The following is a 12,502-nucleotide window of genomic DNA, read 5'->3' as shown; positions in this document are numbered from 1 at the left end:
GTGTTTTAGAAAAATAACTTTCATTGTAATGAAAAAGGATTGTAGGAAGCAGGTTGGAGGTAAAGAGAATCATAATAATAGAAGTATGAGCTACCTTTTAAGTATTTATCATATGCTAGACACTGAGCCTTTTCTTTTACTTACCATGACTACTGAAGATAGGTATTGTCTCTAATTTACAAATGGAAAATGAGACAACTGATAAATGACACCTAGGATTCAAATACAGTTGTATTTTATTCCAAAATCAGTGCTTTTAGGACACTACTCTGTGGCTTCTGAGAAAGAAGTCAAACTAAGCCAGCTAAAAGATGGATAAATGAATTTGAGAAATAGTGAGGAAGTAAAATCACTTGGATGCAGCGGTAGACTTGGGTTCAAATCCTAGTTTTTTTCCCTTGTTAGCTGCTGGATCTTAGAGTAGTTACTTAATCTCCATGAACCTTTTACAAAGATACCTCTTCTACAAAGTGGGAATATTAATATGTATTTTAACAGGGTTGTGGGGATTACCTGAGATAATATGTATGAACCGTATTTTCTTTTTTTTTAAAGCATTTATTTATTTTTAAAGATTTTATTTATCTGAGAGAAAGAGTGAGCGAGAGAGAGAGAGCACGAGGAGGGTGGAGGGGCGAGCAGGGTGGAGGGGCGGGGGGCAGGGGGATAGAGAAGCAGACTTCCTGCTGAGCAGGGAGCCCAACACGGGGCTCAATCCCGGGAACCCGGGATCGTGACCTGACTGAAGGCAGATGCTTAACCGACTGAGCCACCCAGGCACCCCAAGATTTTATTTATTTATATGAGAGAGAGAGAGCGAGAAAGCACAAGTGGGGAGGAGAGGGAGAAGCAGGCTCCCTGCTAAGCAGGGAGCCCCATGCGCGGCTGTATCCCAGGACCCTGAGATCACCACCTGAGCCAAAGGCAGACACTTAACTGACTGAGCCACCCAGGTGCCCTATTTTTCTTTTTAAAGATTTTATTCACTTATTAGGGAGAGAGAGCAGAGAAAGAGAGAGAGAGAATGAGTGGGGGAGGTGGGGAGCAGCAGAGGGAGAGAGAGAAGCAGGCTGTCTGCTGAGCAGGGAGCCCCATTCGGGGCTGGATCCCATGACCCTGGGATCATGACCTGAGCCGAAGGCAGCCGCTTAACCGACTGAGCCAACCAGATGCCCAACGTATTTTCTTTTCTAGTAGTGTAGGAGTATAATCAGCATATTAATGGTTCACAACTATTATCTTGTTTGATCCTTACATCAGATCATTTAACCCCAAAATGTTTATTGAGTGTCTGCTGTGCAGCAAAAATATCTTACTGGTGATCAAGTCCTTCAGTCTGGCTTTCAGGATGACCAAGAATAATAAATGGTATCTTCCTATCATATTGTGATTTGTAAGAAATATATATTTGGTCTTTGTCCTCCTTCTGGCACAGCCCCTAAGAATCCTTGGGATTTTCTAAGTGAAAGTGATAAAGTTGTCTTTTGTTATGGTAATGCTGGCCTTTGGACCCACCTAAGGTTGGGGACTGGTTGCCAGGAAAACCAAACTGCATCATTTGAGGGTTGGAGCTTTCAGTCCTACCTTCTGATTTCCAGGGAGGGGAGAGAGGGCTGGAGGTTGAATCAATCACCAGTGGCCAGTGTTTTAATTAAGTATGCTTTTGTAATAAAGCCTTCATAAAAACCCAAAAGTAGGATGGGGTTGGTGAACACATGGAGATTCAGAGGGAATGGAAGCTCAGTGCCCTTTCCCCACACCTTGCCCTATACATCTCTTCCATCTGGCTGTTCTGAGTTACATCCTTTTACCAGTCTAGTAAGTAAATGTCTACCTGAGTTCTGAGAGCTGCTCTAGCAAAGGACCAAAGGAGGAGGTTGTGGGAACATCTGATCTATAGCCAGTCGGTCAGAATTGCAGGTTGCAGTCTAGACTTGAGATTGGCATCCAGAGTTGGAGGGGGTCATACCCAATGTGCAGCTTGAACTTGAGACCCTGAGATCAAGAGTCGCATGCTTTTCGACTGAGCTAGCCAGGAGCCCTACATCTTAAGGTGTCTTGATGAACAGGATAAAATAGTGAAATTTATTAATCATTTTCCTTTATGATTTGTGCTTTTTGTATCTCTAAGAAATTCTTCCCTACTCCAAGTCACAAAGGTATTTTCCTAAGATTTTCTTCTAAAAGCTTTAAGATTTGTCTCTCCTACTTAAGTCCTTCTTAAAATTGAATTTTATATATAACATGTGAGATAAGGATTTATTTTAAAATTTTTTCACCTGGGTAATCAGTTTCAATCAATTTATTGAATAGTGTATTTTTCCCCGCTAATCTGCATTATCAGCTCTATCTCAGGTTTTCATATATGCATGGGTCTGTTTCTGATTGTTCGTTCTGATCACTACTGCTGTGTCTTACTATTATAATTTTATAATAAGGCTTGATATATTGTGAGGCAAATTCTCCTACCTGATATTTCCACTTCAGGAATGTTTTAGGTATTATGGGCTTTGCTCATTCATATTGCAGTAGGCAGAATTTATAAAATGGCTCCCCAAAGATGTCCTGCCCTATTCCCCAGAACTGTGAAAACAATATCTCACTCAAGAGTGATTGTTAGGTTCTATGGCACAGTTGACTTTAAAATAGGGAGAGTTGGATTATCCGCGGTTGCTCAGTGCAATCACAGGAGCCCTTAGAAGCAGAGAACTTTTTTAGCTGGCAGCAGAAAGGGACTCCTGAGAGATTCAAAACATAAGGGCCTAAGGTTGTTGCTGGTTTGACAATGGAAGGGCCATGTCTGGAGGAACACAAGTGGCCTCCGGCTGGCTGCAGACGGAGAGTAGCTCCCAGCTGACGGTCAGCAAGGAAATGGGACCTCAGGCTGTGGCAGCAAGGCATTGAATTGTGCCAATAGCCTGAATGAGCTTGGAAGTGGATTCCTTCCCCGGGCCTCCAGTTAAGAGTTCAGATTGATTGCCTTCTTATTTTGGCCTTGTGAGACCCTGAGCAAAGAATCAAGTTAAACCCATTCAGACTTCTGACCTACAGAATTGTGAGATGTTTTAAGCTGCTAAATTTGTAATAATTGTTATGTAGCAATAGAAAGCTAATACACCTAATACACACATATATGCCATTATTTATTTATTTATTTATTTAAAGATTTTTATTTATTTCAGACAGAGAGCGCGTGTGTGAGAGACAGCATGAGTGGGAGGGTGGAAGGGAGAAGCAGACTCCCCACTGAGCAGGGGGCTTCGATGTGGGCCTTAATCCCGGGACCATGGGATCATGACCCGAGCTGAAGGCAGATGCTTAATGGACTGAACCATCCAGGTACCCACGTATATATGCCTTAAAAAAAAAATCATCTGTCTCATTATGGCAGTCAAGATTGAATGGGGGAGTACAGGGAAAAACCAGAAGAATTTCTGCAACTCAGAAGTAAACTTGTCAACAATGAAATCTTGTTTTACTCCAAAGTAAAAAAAAAAAAAAATCAGATTGTCAAAGTCCTAAGAAAAACCCTGTTGGGATTTTGACTGAAATTACATTATTCTATACCTTTGAGTAATTAGGGGGGAATTGGCAATCATTATCACGCTGGGACCTCTTTTTCTTTTTAAGATTTTTTATTCATTTGAGAGAGAGAGAAAGTGAGCAAGTGAGAGCATGAGGGGAGGGGCAGAGGGAGAGGGAGAAGCAAACTCCCTGCTGAGCAAGGTGCCCAATGCGAGGCTCAGTCCCAGGACCCAGGATCATGACCTGAGCTGAAGGCAGACACTTAACCAACTGAGCCACCAAGGTGCCCCTCTGTGTTCTGTTGTGATTATGCTTTGCCTCTTGAATTATTCAGAAGCATATTTAAAATTTTAAAAATATTTAGGCTTTAAAAATGATTTTTTTGACATTTTTAAAATTTAATTGCACGGTAGAAAGAGAATCTTTCTTATGGTACATATTCTTTGAAATGTATTGAGACTTGGCATACTATATGATCAGGTTTTATAAATGTTCTATGTGTGCCTGAAAAATATATGTTCTCTAGCTTAATATTCTGCATGTATCCATTAACTCAGTATTATTGTTTTGATGTTAGTTTTTTATATCCTTGCTTATTTTTGCCCAATTAAACTACCAGTTGAGAGAGCTGCAATTTCTCTTTGTAGTTTTGTCAATTTTTGTTTGTATACTTTGTATCTATATTATTAGGTGATGTAGAGTTTTTTCCCTTGTGACTTGAATTTCATGACATTACTGTTGTGTCCCTGTTGTGTTGTTTATTTACAGTAATTCTATTATCTTAAAGTCCATTTCCTCTAAAGTTAATAAAGCTTCACTAGTTTTCTTTAGGTTAATTTTTGCTTGATATATCTTTTTCTATCCTTTTACTCTTTACCTCTGAATCCCTGTGACTTGGACCTGACTAGCCAGTTCCCCACCCTAATTCCACTTTCTCCTGATGGTTTGGAAGTTATGCTTTATTTTGTTCTTTCAGGGCATGGTGTGGAGATTTTCATATACCTATTTAACTTAACAAAGTCTAAAATTAATATTTCTGTTCTCTTTCTGAACAACGCAAGGGCCATGAGATGCTTTAACTCTAGTTACAAATCTCACCCCCGCTATTAGAATGTTATTATTGCCTAAGATTAATCACTGTTTTTAGAAATTAATATTTACTTAGGTTTACCCTCATGTTTATCATTTTCTGTGCTTAACCTTCCTTTTTACATATTGCATCTTCTTTTGAGATAATTTTCTTTCTTCCTGAAGTACATCTTTGGGAGGTTTTTTTGTTTGTTTTTGTTATTAAATTTTTTTAAAATTTAAATTCAAGTAATTAACATATAATGGATTATTTGTTTCAGGGGTACATGTCTGTGATTCATCAGTCTTATATAATACCCAGTGTTCATTACAACACATACCCTTCCCAATGTCCATCACCCAGCCACCTCATCCCCCTCCCCCCCTCCCCTCCATCAACCCTCAGTTTGTTTCCTAAGACCAAGAGTGTCTCTTACGGTTTGTCTCCCTCTCTGGTTTCATCTTGTTTCATTTTTTCCTCTCTTTCCCTAGGATCCTCTGCCTTGTTTCTTAAATTCCACATATCAGTGAGATCATATGATAATTGTCTTTCTCTGATTGACTTATTTTGCTTAGCATGTTTTTGTTTTTGTTTTTTTTTTGTTGTTTTTTGTTTTTTTTAAGATTTTATTTTATTTTATTTTATTTATTTATTTTTTATTTTTTTTATTCTTATGTTAATCCCCATACATTACATCATTAGTTTTAGATGAAGTGTTCCATGATTCATTGTTTGTGCACAACACCCAGTGCTCCATGCAGAACGTGCCCTCCTCAATACCCACCACCAGGCTAACCCATCCTCCCACCCCCCTCCCCTCTAGAACCCCGTTTGTTTTTCAGAATCCACCGTCTCTCATGGTTCGTCTACCCCTCCGATTTCCCCTGCTTCACTCTTCCCCTCCCGCTACCCTCTTCTTCTTCTTCTTTTTTTTTTTCTTAACATATATTGCTTTAAGATTTTATTTATTTATTTGAGAGAGACAGAATGAGAGAGAGCACATGAGAGGGGGGAGGGTCAGAGGGAGAAGCAGACTCCCTGCCGAGCAGGGAGCCCGATGCGGGACTCAATCCAGGGACCCCAGGATCACGACCTGAGCCGAAGGCAGTCGCTTAACCAACTGAGCCACCCAGGCGCCCTTTGTTTTTGTTTTTTAAGTAGTCTCCATGCCCAGCACTAAGCCCAGTGTGGGGCTTGAACTCATGACCATGAGATCTAGATCTGAGCCGAGATCAAGATTTGGGGCCCTCAGCTGACTGAGTGCCCCAAATCTTTGGGAGGTTTTTAAATTTTTTTTTTTTTTAATTAGAAAATAATTTTTTTAAGTAGGCTCAGTTCCCAGTGTAGGGCTTGTACTCAGAACCCTGAGATCAAGAGTCACATGCTCTACCAACAGAGTCAAATGGGCACCCTCCGGGAGGTTTTTTTTTTTTTAGTTAGAGCCTGTGGGTGGCTTAGTTTTTATCTGAAAATGCCTTTAGTTTGCTCTAGGTCCTAACATTTTACTGGGTTTGGAATTCTGTGTTGGCAATTATTTTCTCTTAATATTTTGAAAGTCTCATTTCATTGTCTTTTAGTTTCTGTTGCTATGTTCAGACCATCAGCTGTCATTTCAGTTGTTATTTCTTTGTAGGTAATTTGTCTTTTCTCTCTTGGTGCAATTTCACTATGATGTATTGAAGTGTGAGTATTAAAAAATTTATCCTCAGGATATTCTGGGATTTCTGAGTCTAATGAATGGTAACCTTCTGTCTGTTCTTGAAACTGCTCAGCTACTGTCTCTTCTCATTCTGTTTCCTCTTTGTAAAACTCTGGTTAGATATATGTTAGATCTTTGGTCTTTTATTAATTCACCACATATGTGTAGGGTACTCATGCCAAAGGCAGGTGATATAGCAGAAAATAAAACAGACAATAATCTCTTCATCTCTTTGTTTATATTTTCAATTCTCTCTTCAAGTATTTCATCTCCCTCATTTCTGTTTTCCTTGTGCAACTCTGATTATAGGTATATTGGGTCCTTTCATCCTATCCTCTATGTCTCAAAATCTCCTACATTCTGTCTCATAGTTTCTTCATACTGCTTTTTTTTTATAATCATCAAATCTATCTTCCTTGTCATTACTTTTCTTTTGTTGTGTTTAATCTTTTTTAACTAGCGATTGAGTTTTTACAATTTTAGTTACTGTATTTTTTTTATTTCCAAAAGTTCTGTTTGTTTCCTTTTCAAATCATCTTCATCATTTCTGATTGTCTCTTGTTCCTTCAACATATTCTCAGTGTCTTCTTTTATATCTTTAAACATATTAGCCATACTTATTTTATATTCCCTCTCAGAAAATACTAATACCTGCAGTTTGATTTCCTGGTTTGTTGGTTCTATGGACTCTAGCTCATGGTATTTTGTTTGTGGGTTTAGCGATTTTTTTTGTGGGTTTAGCGATTTTTTTTAATTGTGAGCTCAAGTTACTTGGAACTTTTATCTGTGAGAATTTTTTGAGGCCCAAGTTTACTGTGTATTTCTCCAGAGGATTTAGGTTGCCTTTTGCTAGGCACTTTGGGCACTATTAAAGTCAAACTAAATTCTCATCTTAAGGTTTCTTTGGCTGTAATTCTTTATTTTTTATTTAAAAAATTTTTTTTAAGATTTTGTTTATTTTTTGAAACAGAGAGAGAGAGAGAGACAGCGAGAGAGGGAACACAAGCAGGGGTAGTGGGAGAGGGAGCAGCAGGCCTCCTGCCGAGCAGGGAGCCCTATGCGGGGGCTTGATCCCAGGACCCCGGGACCATGACCCGAGCCGAAGGCAGACGCCCAACGACTGAGCCACCCAGGCGCCCCTCTTCAGCTGTAATTCTTGGTGTGAATTCAGGCCCCACACTGGGTGAATGCAGGATAATGTTAGGAATTTTCAGGAGACTTTTTTTTTTTCCTGTATTACCAGGAGCCAAGGCAGAGATAAATATTATCTTCCCCATTTCCCCAAAGGCATTGTTATTTTATATCCTGGTAAATGGTTCTCTGTCACTGAAGTTTTTACCTGTTCAAGTTCTAAGCTATACCTCTATTTCGTAGAACTTCGGTAGCCAGGCCATAGGTCACAAAAGGTCATTGGATACCCTTAGGACTAATGCTTACTTGTCTGGATCTTAAACTTCTTTTGTTATTTCTGGCTTCTAAGGAATTCTCTTGTTTTGACGCTAATTCAGCCATTACCCGCCCCCCCCCCCCCATTGGAGGTGTTTTTCTTTCCTTTTTTTTATTTTAAAGATTTTTATTTATTTATTTATTTGACAGAGAGATAGTGAGAGCAGGAGCACAAGCAGGGGGAGTGGGAGAGAGAGAAGCAGGCTTCCTGCCGAACAGGGAGCTCGATGTGGGACCGGATCCCAGGACCCTGGGATCATGACCCGAGCCAAAGGCAGACGCTTAATGACTGAGCCACCCAGGCACCCTGGAAGTGTTTTTCTGACCTAAGTCTGCCATGTTGCTGGAAACTGGTCTCACCTGTATTTTTTTTTTTAATTTTTTAAAAGATTTTATTTATTTATTTGAGAGAGCGAGAGAGAGAGAGAGCACAAGCGGGGTGAAGGGCAGAGGGAGAAGCAGACTCTCTGCTGAGCAGGGAGCCTGATGCTGGGTTCAATCCCAGGACTCCGGGATCATGACCTGAGTCGAAGGCAGATGCTTAACCAACTGAGCCACCCAGGTGCCCCTCATCTGTATTTTTAAAACCTCCACATATTACTCTGATCTTTAGAAAATGTTGATACAGATGATGGTTAAAGCCACAGGATTGGGGGCATTTATATTGCAAGAAGAAAACAGATTTAACCACTGATCACTTTCACAGAGAAGGGGAATGATTAAAGGAGGCTCAGAAGAAACCATGAGGAGGGAGGATTAGAGCCTGGAAGCCAGGAAATTAGAGAAATTTAAGAAATAAGGACTGGCCTACAGTGTCAAGTTCTAGACTGTCAAGTAGGGTGAAAATTAAGAATAGACAAAAGATCTCTAAGGAGGCCATTGTGAGCCTCTTAATTATCAGACTATAATGAATTGAGGACTAAATGGGAGCTAACAAGAGGGCATAGCGACTCTTAGAAGTTTGTGAATGGAAGGAGGGAATTAGTTTGGTAGCAGGAATGGGGTAAGGAGGTCAGAAGAAAAGCCCCGTCAAAAGTTGTTATGTAAAATATGTAATTTATGTTGCCTTTGCTTTCAACCTATAACTGGTCTATTGGATGGTCATCTCTTTTTCTTCCTTCAGCATTATTTTATAACTGATCATTATGTTGTTCTTAAAATTTTCCTTTAGTCTTCTAATTTTTTTTATTTTTTTAATTTTTAAAGATTTTATTTATTTATTTGAGAGAGAGAGAATGAGAGAGAGAGAGCATGAGAGGGAGGAGGGTCAGAGGGAGAAGCAGACTCCCCGCCGAGCAGGGAGCCCGATGCGGGACTCGATCCCAGGACTCCAGGATCATGACCTGAGCCGAAGGCAGTCGCTTAACCAACTGAGCTACCCAGGCGCCCTAGTCTTCTAATTTTGACAGATATATTATTTTCTTTGAACTTTTCATGTTGAGGTGAAGTAGAAAAGAACTAAAGGTATAGAGTAGAATAACATAATTTAAGGAATCACACTATTTCAGTATTACTGGCGTATTAATCAAATGCTTAATGGGAACTGAATAGAGGACTACAAGCATATATAATACTTTCCTATCCTGTGGCTTACATACATTATTTACTCTAACATTTCTCTTCTAAAGTCTGAGTTTACTCAGTTACTTACTTTATCTGGAAAATAGGACTCCTGCTTATTTTAAACTTTACTCTTAAATTGTCCCATAAGAAAGTCAACATAACAGGATTACTTTTGGATTATTGTGTAGGAAAAGTATTGTTATTATACAGTAGTAGAATATTTGTAGAAATCTTTTATAGGTGGTTATTATATGTTTTTGTCATTTTTCATGTGAGAAGAATAAAGTGCTAAGCACTAAGAAAAATTGTGATTCTGTCAGTTCTTAACCCCATCATAAAAAATACAACATTTTTAGCACTTGTAAAGAACTTCTATATCATAGGAGGCTGGCAGAATTAAAGAATTAAGTATGACATCTGTGATTCTGAGATTTTTTTATCTTAATTAAAATACCTTTTTTGTTATACTTTCTTTTTAACATGCTTATTTTAATTTGCTTTTCATTTATCTTGTTTTAAGATTGTAATTAGGAAGCACTCAAGTGAGGAAGCTCAGGTTAGCTTGCTCAGTATTAATCCATTATTTTTCCTTTGGAAATGCATATATTGTATAGGCAAACTACTTATGTGTATTGTAATTTAAATTTTTCTAAAATGTGTACCCCTTACATATTTACATTATACCCCTAACTAAAATGCTGCTTATGTAATTGATTTTTACAGACCTAAAAATATTGAATAAATATTGCTTGTTATGTTTATTTATTTACTTAATTTAAAAAAAGATTTATTTATTTGAGAGGGGAGGAGAGAGAGAGAGCGCGAGTGAGCGCGCGGGCATGTGCTCACAGGAGCTGGGTGAGGGAGAAGCAGACTCCCCGCTGAGCAAGGAGCCCCAGGTCGATCCCAGGATGTTGGGATCAGGACCTGAGCCAAAGGCAGATGCTGAACCACTCTTAACGGACTGAGCCATGTAGGCACCCCTGCTTGTTACTTTTAAACAAGCTTTGGGGAGGAAATAAATTCTTTTTTTGGGGGGGGTATTCATGTTTTAGTAATCTCTTCACCCATCATGGAGCTTGAACTCATGGCCCTGAGATTGAGTCTCATGCTTTACCAACTGAGCCAACCAGGAGCCCCAGGGAGGAAACAAATTGTGATTTTAGTATTGATTGTTTCTTACGTCTTGTAGAGATTCACGGTTTCTCTATAGTTGTTGAGCAAATAGTAATACTTGAACCAAGGAAAGTTATTTTATTCTAATACTCTTTTCCCCCCAAAGTTTTATTGGCTGTTTAGGAGAGATAAGCCATAGAGAATCTTTTTTTTGCAACATATCAATCGTTGTTAAAGTATGACTGTGTTCTATTTAACTAGTTAGTTTTGGGGCACCTGGGTGGCTCAGTTAGGCATATGATCGGTTTGATCTCAGGGTCCTGGGATCATGCTCCACACTCAGTGGGGAGTCGGCTTGAAGACTCTCCCTTTCCCTCTCCCCTCACTTGTGCGCTCTCCCTGTCTCTCTCTTTCTCTCAAATAAGTAAATCTTAAAAAAAAAAGAAGAAATGTTTATTTTATTGGTTAGTTTCTCTCAAGTTACCCATTGCTATTTATAATGTTTCTTCTTACTCACCAAGAACATATAAAAGGGGGATTTTGTTCTGGAAAATTTTAGCCAAATTCTCTTAGAATGTTTAAAATTTAAATGTAAAGGCAGTTAGAATGTATTGTTATCAAAGCAACTACTTGTTTTTTAAATTATAGCATAATTCTGAATAGTTCAACAATTGATAAAATGAATATCTAAGTGCTGCTTAAGCCCATTTCCCTGAGAACAAGACAAAATTGAAACTCCATGAATATACATTAGTGTGTTTTCTTTATGTAATTCTGAATTTTATGTAAATGAATTTGTAGAATTAGTCACTGTGGAAGGAATCCTTTTTGTCCTTCCCACGTGAATCTCCCACAGGTACAGTTGGGTTGTCCTTCTGGGTTACTTTAAGGGCACTTTAGCAGTTTTAAAAACTTAAGTACTAATTTCATAGCCAGTGTCAGCTGGATTTATTGAAGTAGGTCAGACTCTGGATAGAAACTTGTTTCTCAACCCTAAAGAGAGTCATTATCCATTCTTCTATTTGTTAGAGAATGGTAATAAATTCTTCCACATTGACCACACGTCTAGAGCAATTTCAGAAAATCTAGATAGTTGGATTTTTTCAGGTGTAGAAAATTACCTAAGATCCTCTCTGACTTTTATTATCCCAGTGGAACTAAACAAAAACAAAACAAACAAAAAATAGAAATCAACTCCTCCCCCCAACAAAAGAAGCCATAGACAATGGTTATATTCCTTAAAGTAGAAATACACATTCTTTTTTTTTTTTTTTTTTAAAGATTTTATTTATTTATTTGTCAGAGAGCACAAACAGGGGAAGTTGCAGGCAGAGGGAGAAGCAGGCTCCCCACTGAGCAGGGTGCGCAATGCGATGCAATGCGGGCTTGATCCCACAACCCTGAGATCATGACCTGAGCCAAAGGCAGACACTTAACCGACTGAGCCACCCAGGTGTCCCAAAACACACATTCCTATCCTATAAAATGCACATGCAAAAGTTGCAGTTCACTGGGGGTATTTTAACTTCAAAAAAGAAAAAAAAGGTTATTCTCCCTCTCCTGTTCAGTTAATTAAATAAGTTTTTTTTGTTTTTTAAAGATTTTTATTTATTTATTTGACAGAGAGAGACACATCGAGAGAGGGAGCACAAGCAGGGGGAGTGGGAGAGAGAAGCAGGCTTCCTGCAGAGCAGGGAGCCCGACGCGGGGCTCGATCCCAGGACCCTGAGATCATGACCTGAGCCAAAGGCAGACGCTTAACGACTGAGCCACCCAGGTGCCCCTAATTAAATAAGTTTTTAATGAAAGTATATATACCAATGTTTCCTTTGAACTCTGGAAAATCATATTCTCTTGTTCATAGGAACTAAAATTCTTAACTTGGGTAGCAGTTAGGAAATAGTATAGTCATGTGACAAAATAGGTGATACTGAAAATATAAGTATTATGAGAAGTAAATAATCAGTGAACAATGGAGGCTCCTGGGTGACTCAGTCAATTAAACATCTGATTTTGGCTCAGATCATGATCACAGTGTCCTGGGCTTTGTGGTCTGTGGGGAGCCTGCTTCTTCCTCTCCCTTT

The 12,502-nt window shown here is 39.0% G+C and overlaps 1 protein-coding gene across 6 annotated transcripts in view; it reads left to right on the top strand.

Annotated features, from left to right (window-relative positions):
* Positions 1–12,502, top strand: part of ALG6 (ALG6 alpha-1,3-glucosyltransferase) — a 65,465-nt gene that overhangs the window by 5,179 nt on the left and 47,784 nt on the right. The window contains exon 3 of one of the 6 annotated variants that reach the window (XM_064589032.1): positions 3,183–3,339. The exons of the other annotated variants lie outside the window; for them this stretch is intronic. Coding sequence (XP_064445102.1) covers positions 3,315–3,339 — 25 coding nt within the window. The 5' untranslated portion in view covers positions 3,183–3,314. The remainder of the gene's footprint in view (positions 1–3,182; positions 3,340–12,502) is intronic. 6 annotated transcript variants of the gene reach the window in all.

Source organism: Mirounga angustirostris, unplaced genomic scaffold (genome assembly GCF_029215605.1).
Source record: "Mirounga angustirostris isolate CCGP_5_RB_7025 unplaced genomic scaffold, mMirAng1.0.hap1 SCAF_4, whole genome shotgun sequence".
Classification (NCBI taxonomy): domain Eukaryota; kingdom Metazoa; phylum Chordata; class Mammalia; order Carnivora; family Phocidae; genus Mirounga; species Mirounga angustirostris.
Note: the sequence above shows the minus strand (reverse complement) of the source record. Positions and strands in the feature narration are given on the sequence as shown.